Below are 13,945 nucleotides of genomic sequence, written 5' to 3' on the forward strand. Positions count from 1 at the left end.
ATGTGTATAATTATGCATATGTGCATAATTTGTCAGGATAGGTTAATAAGGTCATTCATGTTGATGCACGTGTGCATAGTTATGCCATGCACATGTGCATAGTTTGCGAGAATTTGTCAACTTGCACGTTTATATGTAAACATGACGCTTAATGGTCGATTCAGATCTTTTATATGTGAATATGAGGCTTAAATCTTAGTTTCATATATGCATTAGTGAAAATGGTGTGATGTATATAATTTTTTAGGGATTAGGGGCGACTGTTGTGATATCACGATCTGTAATGTGGTATTTATGTGTTTTTTGTATGTAGTTTTGTTATTGATTAATGTTAAATATGATTGGTGGTAATACGGAATTCAATTTGTTAAGGGTTAGGGTTTTTTATTGAATCAAACCTGTAGATAAGGTCAGTCATGTTAATGCACATGTGCATAGTTGTGCACATATGCATATTTTTCCATATTAGTTTAACAAGGTCAGACATATTGATGAAAATGCGTATAATTATGCACATGTGCATAATTTGATAGAATAGGTTAATAAGGTCAATTGCGCACAAAACTCGTTTCCCAGATATATTTAGAATGGAACAAGATAAATGATGCCTGGTGGCGGACCGGTACAATCAAGATAATAGAAACTTAATGGGGGTTTGGAATTGGTCGAGAAGCCCAAGCTCGGCCGAAGAATTACTGGAATGGCACGAGTTGATCGGGCTCCTCGATAATGTCACTTTTTCTGATGGCAAAGATGGTTGGGAATGGTTGGGAGGTAATGACTCTGGTTTTTCGGTCAAGACTGTCAAGAACTTCCTGTATAGCGACTCCGATTTCAGCAGCAGGCATGTTGTGAAATGGTCGAAATGGGTCCCAAAAAATGAAATATTTTTTGTTTGGAGGGCGGTTTTAGATCGTATTCCCACGCTGACTGCACTCCGGGATCGGAACTGTTGGGGTAGATATGTGAAATGTTGTCTGTGTGAAGATGGTGATGAAACAGCTGAACACCTTCTTTGTTCGTGCAGGGTAGCGTCGACTGTCTGTTATCACATCAGTCAGTGGTGCAAGGTGAGTCCTTGTATTCTGTTTTCGGCTAAAGATATCGTAATTGCCTCTGAGTTTTGCAATCTGGATAGAGAAGTGAAAGAAGATTTACATGGCATTATGTTCGTGACAAGTTGGTTTATATGGTTAGCCAGGAACAATAAAAGGTTCTCGGAGACTCAAGTTAAACCGGAGAGATTATCCGTAATATTAAGTCCGTCGGTTTATGGTATAAGAATCCGTCTAAAAATAGGTCTGTGAGTTGGGAAAAATGGTGTAGTTTCGATATAAGGTAGCTGCTAGTTTTCGGTCTTTAGGTTCTTGTGTTGAGTTGTTGTTTTTCGTTTTGCTATAGTGCTTGGTTCGGCTGCCTCTGTTTTGGAGGTTGGCTTCTGTGAATAACATTTACATTAAAAAAAAACTTATACACATGTGCATAGTTTGTCATAATAGTTTTGTTACTAATTAATGTTAAAGATGATTGGTAGTATTACGAAATTTGATTTGGTATGGGTTAAGTTTTTTTTATTGAAACAAACCTATTGATAAGGTCAGTCATGCTAATGCACATGTGCATATTTTGTCAGATTAAGTTAATATGAATGTATTACGACATATGCACACGTGCATTATTACCTTAAAACATAAACATTGTACATATTGTATGTAATATGTTTACTTCACATGTGTATACATGAAATAATTGATGTAATATATGTAATGTATGCAGGAAAAAATTATTCGAAACTGCTCATGGATTGACAACAAGGACGTATTTGATTAATAGGTTGACGGATGAAAAATACCAGGGAAAATGATGGACGAAGAGGCATTGAAACAGGAGGAGTGTTGGAAGATAGTTATGAAATGGAAAGAAGATCAGAAGGTGTGAGGTTGTGAAATATTGCGAATGTTATGTAGGTAGTTTGTGGATATGCAATTTATAAAGACAATTTCTTTTTTGTTTTCTTGATGTCTTTTGATTGTAATATGTGGGTAGTTTTTACGATAACAGTTGAAATAAGAAGTTTAACGTATATGATGTTTTATATGGTGGTTGATGGGTTAAAACTCTATTTGATTGTTCAGGTATATTGGTATGTTTGTTAATATTTGATGTATTATGTTGTTTGGTATAGAAAATGTTGGTATCGCACATGTGCAAAGTTTGATATAGCGTATCATATTACGTATGCGGTACCCTATTACGTATGGGGTACCACATTGCATATGATGATGTATATGTAAAGGAAAACGGATTACATGTAGTTAAGATTATGTATGCATAATGTATGCACATGTGCATTGGTCAAAACAATAACAATATGTAGTGAAACATTAAACATGTATGCACATGTGCATTGTTTGAAACAATTACCATGTGGGGTGAAACAGTAAACATGTATACACATGTTCATTTTTCAAAACAATAACTATGTTGGTAATATATGTTAGGTGGTCAATAATGAAATTACACACGCTTATGTATAATAAGTAATTGATATCAAAGTATCATGATCACAATCATAAACTATGAATACGTATACAGACAGTGCAAAATGATTATAAACAAAATGAATAATGCTTAGAAACTGTTTGTAATTATATATAGGATAATCAAGATTCGTTGACTGTTTTATGACGTCCGGATGAATGTCTACACGTCTAGATGAATGTCTACGAGGTTGCTCAGGTTCATATATATATGTAGGGTCTTTAGCATCATCATCAACATCTTCATCAGTATGATTGGAATCAACGTCATCCTAACTGTTAATTGTACTTTTAATAATAGGGATGTATTCAGCATCAACAACGGGTATCCAATATGGTGTGCCATTAGGTGTAGAAGTCGTAATTGTTCCTGTATAAATAAAAAGAAAAACATATAAGATTGTGATTAATATGGTATATGGTGTGATTAATATGGTATATGGTATATGGTGTGTATACGCACGATGTATAAATGTTTAACAGTTGTTTTTGGCGATGAGTATGGGGTGTTGGTAATGTGATGCACATGTGCATAATTATGTACTGATGGTTAACAGTTATTTGTGATGATTATGGATTGTTGGCACATGTGCATGTTCATGTTAATGATGGTTAACAGTTTACGGATGACGAGTATGGGTGTTATCAACATGATGCACATGTGCATGATCGTGACGAGTATGGGTGTTATCAACATAATGCACATGTGCATGATCGTTATATTGATCAAGCAGATAAACAAAAAAAAATGAACAATTTATATAAACAATGATACAGGAATATAGAGTAACCAAGCAAATGTTAAATAAACAATGATATAGTAACATAGAGTAGTAAAGCATGTAAAAACTAGAAAAGCAAACAATGAACAATGATAAATAAACACTGTTATAGGAACATAGAGTTATCAAGCATGTAAAAAGTATTTAGGTATACCACCTTTAGTCTCGTATCGTATAAATTGTAATTGTTGGTATAAATTGCAATTGTTGTTGGTCCTGATTTGTGGGTGATGTAGCAGTCGATGTTGAAGTATTGTCATCAGAAATTGAGTATTCAACGGAAATTGAGTATTCAGCGGAAATTGAGTGTTCGGATACAACGACATTTTTTGATGTGGACATTACAACGACATTTTCTAATGTAGACATAGATTCAATAGTATGGATATAATAAATAGGTCTTTTTATAAGCTGAAGTTGACCTAGCTTTGTTAATGTCATTATCAGATTGACGAGGAGGGTATATATGTGATGAATCGGAGGATGCCATCTGTATTACAAAGGGGTTACAAGTGAATTTATGTTTATTTGTATATGGATGAAAAAAACAATATAATCGGACAAAAAAAGGATGTAATTTGTTGTAATTACCAGATAAATGATGTATTCAACTGAGTAATCGTATAAGTCAAAACACGTAATGAGGATGTGTTCAACAGGTTCTTGCTCGTATCCGCAACCCGAGCACAAGGTGTTGCTGATCTGAATTCCCCTTTTTTTTCCAGATCCGTCTTTGTCGGTAACCTGCCTTCGACGCCTTTCCATGCTAACATATTGGCTTTAGGTGTAGCCCAGCCGTTCCAGGTCATTACAAAGCCACTCGACGGGTCCCTGCTTGTGACACACAAATACTCTCTAACGGTTTTAACATTGAAAGTCGGCTTATTTTTCCGAGTGCCAACCCCACCAATATTGACCCGTCTTCATTCTGGTGTCTCTCAGCAACACTAAAAGCTACATAAACTCCACCAATGCCTCCGTGGTTGTCGGGTTGTTCTTCCATTGCCAATCCCACACAGTCACCTCCCCTATTTTTTTTAGTTGTCCGCCACACAAGCCCCTTTGTTTACTGCCATCCTGTACATAATTGGATAGTCATCCATAAGGCACTTGTTCAGAATCCATACACCAACGACATAATCTAATTTTCAACATAATGCACATGTGCATATATTTTAATACAATATCATTTACAATCAACATAATGCACATGTGCATATAATTTAATACAACATCATTTACAGTAAATATAATGCACATGTGCATATCATTTAATATAATATCATTTACAAAGTATATACATCATTTACAATCAACATAATACCTTTGGTCACAAATCGAATGAACTGCAACTCTTGATGTTCTGTATTTGTAGATCTATTGTTACAGTTAACTGTATTATCAGCAGATGGACCAACAATGTCACCAACAATGTCAGCATCAGATGTATGAGGGATGTATGAGGAGGATTATCAGAGAATGTATGAGGAGGAACATCAGATGTGTGAGAATCGACACTTGATGAATCAGAGGATGCCATGTAGATATGAGGAGGATAATCAGAGAACGTATGAGGAGGAACATCATATGTGTGAAAATCGACACTTGATGAATCAGAGGATGCCATGTAGAGGGTGTAAATGGTGGGTTGTCGTTGTGAATGCCGCTGGAAACACTGTGACTGCATACCGCCGCCGTGAACTCCGGTGAGTTATGTGAATGCCGTCGGCCACCGTCGTCGATGTATACAAAGTTCTGATCTGATGAATGAAACCCTAACTGTGGATCTCATGAATGAAACGCTAACTGTGGATCAGAACAGAGTTGTGAAACAGAGGGGGCATGTTTTTATAATAAATATCACATAATTACAATTTTGCCATGTGTTCACACTGGTTCTCGCAATAAAGGGTGGTTCCTAACGGATCTTTCTCCTATATATATATATATATATATATATATATATATATATATTCATATAACTTAATTATGTATTACACTAGTTGATGCCTCACCCGCGTTGCGGGGCGATGGTCGAATAATTCTCAATCAATTAAAAAAAAACTACTATAATTTTGCTAGAAAAAAAAAACAAAAACGATGATAAGACCGTAATTTTGGGCTCAGGGGAAAACTGTAATTTTTCAGGACTAATGCGCCAGTGTTAGGCAACTCCTTGACACGAAAAAAAAATTAAATCGAGTAAAACAATTAAAACAAAAAACCTTTATAGTTTTGCTAAAGAAAACTCAAACGATGGGAAAAACGTAATTTTTAACTGAGGGCGAAATCAAAATTTTTAATTTGGGGATAAATCGTAGATTAAATGGACCAACGGGGGAGTGCCTGGAAGCTGCCGGCATGACTGTAATTTTACACTGGGGTTAAAATTGTAATTTCACCAGGAAAACAAACAAAAACAATGGGCAAAATGTAAATTTAAGTTGACAACAAAATCGTAACTTGGCTGTGAGAAAAAAAAACTAATGGCAAAATTATAAATTTATACGGGGCAAAATCGTAATTTTGAACTGAGGGCAAAATTGGAATTTTTAGCTAGGAGGAAAAGCGTAAATTTATTTTTAAGTGGGGGTAAAAACATAATTTTGAACCGATGGGAAACTTGTAATTTTAAGGGAAAAACTAATGGCAAAACCGAAAATTGAAACGGGGCAAAATCGTAATTTTTACTAGGGGTAAAATTGAAATATTTAGCTGGGAGCATAAGCGTAAATTTATTTTTAAGTGAGGGTAAAAACATAATTTTAAACTGATGGCAAAATCGTAATTTTAAAGCGGGATAAAATCGTAAATTTGTTAGGCCAATAGAGGAGTGTCAGGCAGCTGTCTGTCACTATTACTTTGCCGCCCATTTAGCCCAATAAAGGGCCTCACCTATTCCCGCCGACACGCCGACACTTATGTTTGTAGTTGTTGAAAATTATTAGGTAAGCAGATTCATCCTATTACCATTAAATATAGTATGAATTCGGGAAAAGAGGGAGAGATCAATATTATTTTCAAGAGAAGCATGTTCGCATACTCGGCTTTAAAGAGATTTGATTCCTTGTTCTTGACATGCGTTTAGCTTAACATCCCAAAAGAATTAGACTATTGTGGATACTTATATCAATTTTGGTTAAAGGTTTGATTTTTTTTCCAAAGGTCCATTGAGGATAAGGCTTGGAAGTTGGAAAGGCCCAAATTTGGTATATTACGATAAATTGGCACTTAACCTTTTAAAGAAGTAATAGCTCCCCACCCGTCGCCCTCATTCTCATTCCATACTTTCCATTGTATAGGTGTTTTAGAGGGAGAAAGAACTTTAGAGAGAAACTCTCATTTCGAGTTCTCACTCGCGAATCCTTCATAATTATTACAAAGGAAGCATCGAGGGGTGTGATTAACAAGTACGCGCATTGTTGAGCCTTGACTGAGCAAAAAGGGAGAGTTTGGAGTTGTTTTGCTTCAGTCTCAATTTAAACCGATCCAGGGTAAAGTTTTACTATAAAGTTTGGGATTTCTTGATCGGTTATGCATGGAAACATGTTAAACATGTATTTCGAACCCTTTAGGTGTATAACATTGGTAACTTAAATTGTTTTCAGACCTGCAACATCAAAGCCGCCAAAACAACTCCGATTAGGGTTTTCAACGAGGAAGAAGGTACATTTCACAACCTTGAGCCCTACGAAAAGTACAACATTTCGATGGCCCATTTCACACGTCACATCTCGTTGATACATTTTGTTCACAATTTATCATGAATAGTTAGATTTTGTTAGATACATTTCTCGAAGCCATGCCCACAAAATGTTGTTTCATGAATGGTATAGCGGAAAGTTTAGGTGGAGTGTAAACTCTGCTTGTGCGAAAAGAAACATTTCGTGTGACATAACCCTAGGAGAAAAGCGCTTGACAGTTGACTCATTTCGCATGTGAACATGGAACATTTAACTAGGGTGATCAGGCATTCCGTTAAGGGTGAAGATAAAAAAGATACTTGTAAACATAGTTCTTCTTTCTAGGTGAGTTTCTAGACCCCTCTTTAAATACTGTTTTGGAGAAGTGTGCATACTCATTAAAGTGTTTTAAAATATAAAATTTGATTTTTAAAGAGTGGTAGTTTGCTAAAGTAATCCGAAATAACATATGTTTTCTAAAGTAAGACATAGTTTATAAAAAAAGAAAATAGTTTTGACTTTTAGCCTTAAAGGTGTCCAGAATCATTTCAAGTGGCATGTCTAACATCTCTCTAAATGCGAGACGGACACGTGTAAAGTTTTCATCAAACTAAATTTTAAAGATAAATATGTAAAATGTAGAGTATGCTTGTATATATAGTTAGTGTTATATGAGACTTAACGCGTCTAAAGTTAACGCTAGTGTCTAAAGTTAACATCAAAGTCTCAGTTGCATCTAAAGTTAGTGCTAAATGCTTAAGCGCCTAAAGTTAACGCTTTAAGCAGGATAGGGGCAATGCCTTTGTGCCAGTGGTTGTACAATTGCATCGAGTTAGATAACGTATGCTATAGTTTGATATGTGATGTTGTGTATTATTTCTGATGTTTGTTAAAGTTTGTAGCTGCCTTATTAAACTAGAACTCACTGAGCGTCACAAACTTTTAATATATGTTATAGTTTGATATGTTATGATATGTGATGTGTACACTATGTGATGTCGTGCTATCTATATGCAATGTTGTGTATTATTTCTTATGTTTGTTAAAGTTTATAGTTACCTTATTAAACTAGAACTCACTCAGTGTCGTTGACTTTTAGTATGTACATCAGGCTAAAGCTAGATAGTTCAAAACCCTCTAGCTTTAGCTTTGATAAAGGCTCCTACTGGCATCCCATTTATAGCTATTTGTGCTTAGTTTTGTTTAAAGACAATTGTTTGTTGCGACTTTATGCTTGTTTTCAGATGGTTGGTTTAAGTTTTTCTGCCACACAGTTATGATATTTGTGGTTTAAGAACTATACACTAAAGAAGAGTAAATCCAACATATGAGACCTCTGGGTTTTAGGCATTTCAATGTGTATGGATATACATAGAGATTTTTTTATTAGTTTCTATTACAGAAAATCTCAAATATGAGTGCAAATTCACAGAAGTGTTATCTGTAAACTTCAAATGGGTGGTATCGTGGTAAGTCTTTGAGTCTCTTTAACAGGGTTGTCAAGTCTTAATACAATTTCCATTGATTTTTTACATTTACCCCTCTTGAAGGTCATTTGTCTAGCACAAGTCACGTTTTACTTTTTTCCCATTCGTTAGTAAAGTATTTGTTAGGTTCTATGTGTTTTTCGGTAACGGGTATTCACGATTGTCAATTCAACCAAAAAGAGATTATTTAAATATAAATATAATATATTAAAATACATGTTTCTTTAAACTATTAACTAACATACTCCTAAATACTTTTGTAACCGGTCGTGCAGTGCAGGATTTGGTACCTTTCATCTTTTGAATATTAGAAAGACACCTTACCACAACACCACGTCCCTTGTGAATGACACGTTAGACCCTGGGGTATGGTGGGGCGGGGGTTTGGGGCATGGGTTGACATGTGCTGGGGGGGGGGGGGGCTTCGCTGGGCTGACCCACATTAAAGACGGTATGGTGGGGCAGGGGTTTGGGGCGTGGCTAGCCCAAACGGCTATTTATATTTTTAAAACAAAAAAAAATTAAATTTTTTAATAATGTTTTTTAAATAAAGAAAATTACATAAAAAAATCCTAGTGCTTGTAATATTTTTTCTTTATCTCTTCTCTCGTCTCCAACATTAGTTCCAACTCTTCACCTGATAGATGATCGATGGGCTGGGCTAGAAATTTCATATCATCTCGTCTTTGTTTCAGGGCATCCCTAGCTTCTTTGTTCTTCCGAATTTCGGCCCTTTTTGTTGGAATAGGTTGAATGTATCTAACTTGCTTGCAATGTCTTCCAACTTATCGCTGTATACTCCCCTACGCGAGCCCGAACTCCCAACTGAAGGCGATGTCGTACTTGCTCTTGATTTTTGAGCGCGCCTTTTTGGGCATCTTTTCCGTATTCAGGCCGGTTTGGCGAATCATCCACAAAGTCCTCATACTCTTAATCTCGTGCATCCGATTGGGCTTGGGACGAGGATGTCCTTGACCTTTTGGAAGACGTGTTAGTTTCTCTACCACTAGGGATTTCGCCCACTTGGGATGGAACTTACAAATGTCCCAAAAATGCATGAAACGGAAGTCGCTCCCCACATTCGTTTTGTATGTAACCAATGCATTTGTCACAAAGTCGGCTTCGGTTTCACCACTTTTTGGGTTTTGTTTTGCCTTATGTAAAAAACCACTAAATTTGGTGAGTTGCCCGCTTCACCGAGGATAAGCTATCATTTTCACGATAAAACTCCCTTTCCATTTATTCATGGAATGCTTTACTAATCGCTTCCCACAAATAGTTTCTATGTTGAGAATTTCCTATTTTAATCAAAACAAAATTTAATATATTACAAAGTTATATAAAAAAACATAAATATTAAAATAAGGGTCACAAAATATTTAAAAATACCTAAAGTTGGATGTTGAGATTGTTGAAGCCAAGCCCTCGCCAATGCAACTTCTTCACTAAGCACCCATCTTTGTTGTTTTCGTTTGGCGCTTTCAAGTGCTTTTTCGGTCTCGTTTTTTTTCTTGTGACTTCTCTTCTTGATGGATTTGGACGCGGAAGGACCATCGATGGGGGGTTGAGTTTCGGGGACCATTTCAGTTTGGGAAAGGTTGATGGACGTTTGTGAAAGGTTGTTGGGCATTTGTGGAAACGGGCTAGGTATAGAATCGTCGGTGTGAGGGAAGTTAGTATCACACGATTCGAGAGAAACGATGCATAACCCGCCATATCGGGCATAATGGAGTGTATTACAAAGGGAGCAATTGGACGATTGGGTGGTGGGCTAGGATTTTCTTGTAATGCCCACGGGTTGTTCGGGTCAAAACCACGATTATGAGGATTCATTTTTTATATTGTGGTTGGATGAGTATTTTTTTAAAAAAAAAGATAGAGATGATTATAGAAGAGGTGGAGTTGTTGTGGTAAAAAAAAATTCAATTTTTTTTACACATAGCCGTAGGACAACGGCTAGCCCAAACGGCTAGTATCTTGGCTATTCACATCCCGCCATGTCACGTTGATAGCCCCGCCCAACGGCCGGTCTTAAACTCTCGCCCAGGGGGCCACGCCCAAACCCAAGCACACTCGGGGTGGTAGCTTAGGCGTTTTCAGCCAACCCACGCCCCAACCCCCGCCCCATTTTTTTTTGAACGACAAATTTGGACCACTGACGGACCACTGGGGTATCTCTTAGCCTATGATTTAGGATCGGTTATTATGTACATTCATTGTGAATATTTGTTACCTAGAATAGGAGATTGTACTCTAGTATATATTGTAATGTTTATACAGAGAATAGACAAGCGTTTACATTCAACCTCTTACATGGTATCAGGCCAACCCTAGGCCTGCCTCCACCCTAAAATCGCCGACCACTGCCCTCTTCCCTGCGATCTTCCCCTCTCTGTCTTCACTGTCCTCTTTCATCCCCTTCTTTAACCTTCTTCCCTGCAGTTCCCATGGACACCAAACTCTACCCAGCAGTTATTGTCACCAACATTAAATCATTCATCCCCATCACCCTTGAATCTGACTCCGCACAGTACTCAACATGGTCGGAGTTCTTCCACATCCACTGTCGAGCGTTTCTTGTTTCCGATCACCTTGAACCTCCTGCCACTACCACTTCTAATACCACCAAAACCACTGATACTGAGAAAACATCAGCCCCAAAAACTGCTCTTGATTCGTGGGAGAGGCTGGATGCCATAGTCCTTCAATGGATCTATGGCACCAACTCCCCGGACCTCGTTCAAACCATTATGAAGAAAGGCTCCACTGTCTATGCTGCGTGGGCTGCCCTCGAGGCCCTGTTCCAAGACAATAAAGCTGTTCGCGCCCTCTATCTGAAACAAAAGTTCAACTTTACCCGCCTTGGAAATTTTTCTAACATGGCCACGTATTGTCAGGAACTCAAAGTAATTGCTGACCAACTCAACAATGTTGAAGCCCCTGTTGTTGACCAATCTCTTGTGTTGCAAAAACTGGCCGGTCTTACCGATTCCTATGAAGTTGTGGCCACTGTTCTTGGCAACACAAAACCCCTGCCATCCTTCAACGAGGTCCGTTCACAACTTTTCATGAATGAAACCCGCAAAGGCAATCAAGCCATCACTTCTGTCAACTCAGCCGGCTCGGCTCTACACACCACCTCTCGACCTGCTGCCTCCAACCCTCCTCACCAAACAATACCACTCACCCTACCGAATATCGTGCCAAAACAGGAAACAACCATGTCCGCGGACGAGGTCGTGGCAGACCCTCTTGGAACCGCAATCGCAACCCAAATCAGGCTCAACAATTCTCGGCCCAATTCCCCTGGCCATACAGCCAACCAGCATGGCCCAATGCCCTTCCACAAAACTCACAGGGCCTACTTGAGCTTCGCCCCCTGCCCCTACCCGACTACCCAACAGCCCAACTCTAACACTTCGGGTCAGGGAATTTTAGGCCCACTCCCCAACACCGCCAATGCTGCCTACACCCCTACTGACATCGCACAGGCCATGTACACGTTGAGCTTAAACCCGCCAGATTGGAACTCTGTGATGGACACTGGCGCTACGGGCCATTATCTGCAACCGTCAGGTACATCTCAATCTCATTTAAATAAGAGTAAAAATCAATATATCATTGTCGGTGACGGAAATACCATCCCGGTCACAGGCCAAGGCAATCTTACCTTACCACCACCCTACCCACCTTTTAAACTAAATAATGTTCTTTATTCACCAAAACTTCTCAAAAACCTAATCTCCGTTCGTCGGCTATGCACTGACAACTCTCTTTCTATAGAATTTGACCCATTTGGTTTTCTTGTGAAGGATCTCAAGACCCGGATCCCTATCCTCCGGTGCAACAGCAGCGGGGACTTGTACCCACTTTTGCAGCCTCCTGCTTCGCAACGGACCACACCAAGCACCTTTGTTGCCCTCACCCAACGCCTATGGCACCAACGCCTAGGCCATCCAGGATCTAGTCTTTTAAGTTCTTTGAAAAATTCTAGTTTGATTTCTTTTGATAAACTAGCTAATAAAACAATTTGTCATTCATGTGTTTTGGGGAAAAGTGTTCGTTTACCTTTTACATCTTCTACATCTCATACTGTTGCACCATTTGATATTGTACACAGTGATCTCTGGACATCGCCAGTGTTAAGCACTAGCGGTCACAGATATTATATACTATTTTTGGATGATTATACTAATTTTTTATGGACCTACCCGATCTCAAATAAGTCCCAAGTATACTCTATTTTCTCAACCTTTGCCACCCAAATTACCACCCAATTTGAACGCCCAATTAAAACATTTCAGTGTGACAATGGTACCAAATATATTAACCACAATTTTAAACAATATTGTGCACAAAATGGAATGTTGTTTCGTCTCTCTTGTCCTCACACATCTTCCCAAAACGGTAAGGCGGAACGAAAAATCCGCTCTATCAACAACATCATCCGCACCTTACTTACTCACGCTCACCTCCCACCCTCCTTTTGGCATCATGCTCTTGACATGGCCACATACTTACATAATATCATCCCCGCTAAAACTCGCAACAACCTTACTCCCACTGAAATTTTATACCGTTCCATTCCCTCATACGAACATCTTCGGGTCTTCGGCTCTCTTTGCTACCCCCCTTATCCCATCCACCACCACTCACAAGCTTGAACCCCGGTCGCACCCCTGTGTATTTCTCGGATACCCCATACAACACCGGGGGTATAAATGTTACAATCTCCACACCAATCCAATAACTATATCTCGTCATGTTATATTTGACGAAACCATCTTTCCCTTTCGATACGTTTTCTCCACACCCCCCAAATATGATTTCCTCTCCGCTCCCTTCACCCAAATGTTTGGTCTCACATATCCACCACCCCCCTCCCAACCGAATACCCACCAAACAACATCGCCGCCCACATCCCCCTTCGAACCGCCAACCTCCCCAACTTCCACTGCCGGCCCACTTTCTCCAGGCCCAACTTCTTCACACCCCTCTCCTTTGACCCAACAAACCCCACCTTCACCTCCTCCCACACCTAGGATGCCTACCCAAATACCACTGTCCACTCCACCAGCCCCACCATCTCCACACCACAGCCAAACCCATGCCCCTCCAACACGCTCCATGCGCACTCGTGCCATGGATGGCATTCATAAACCCAAGCAACATTTTGACCTTCACACCACTACCATTGTACCCATTCCCAAAAACCCAACCTTTGCCTTGTCCTCACCAGAATGGTATAACGCCATGACAACTGAATATAAGGCTCTTATTCAAAATGAGACTTGGGAACTTGTTCCTAGACACCCGTAGATGAATGTAATCCGTAGTATGTGGTTATTTAAACACAAATTTAATTCTGATGGTTCTATGGAACGATACAAGGCTTGGTTAGTTTGTGATGGCAGGTTACAACAAGTAGGGATCGATTGTGGTGAAACTTTTAG

General features: G+C 38.9%; 1 protein-coding gene across 1 annotated transcript; it reads left to right on the top strand.

Annotated features, from left to right (window-relative positions):
• The first annotated feature begins 647 nt into the window (after nucleotides 1–647).
• LOC110923737 lies at nucleotides 648–1,830 on the top strand. The gene is made up of 3 exons (XM_022167800.1): nucleotides 648–1,299; nucleotides 1,402–1,430; nucleotides 1,777–1,830. Exons 1-3 carry the CDS (start codon nucleotides 648–650, stop codon nucleotides 1,828–1,830), a joined length of 735 nt encoding a protein of 244 aa, XP_022023492.1.
• Nucleotides 1,831–13,945: the final 12,115 nt, after the last annotated feature.

Source organism: Helianthus annuus, chromosome 17 (genome assembly GCF_002127325.2).
Source record: "Helianthus annuus cultivar XRQ/B chromosome 17, HanXRQr2.0-SUNRISE, whole genome shotgun sequence".
Lineage (NCBI taxonomy): Eukaryota > Viridiplantae > Streptophyta > Magnoliopsida > Asterales > Asteraceae > Helianthus > Helianthus annuus.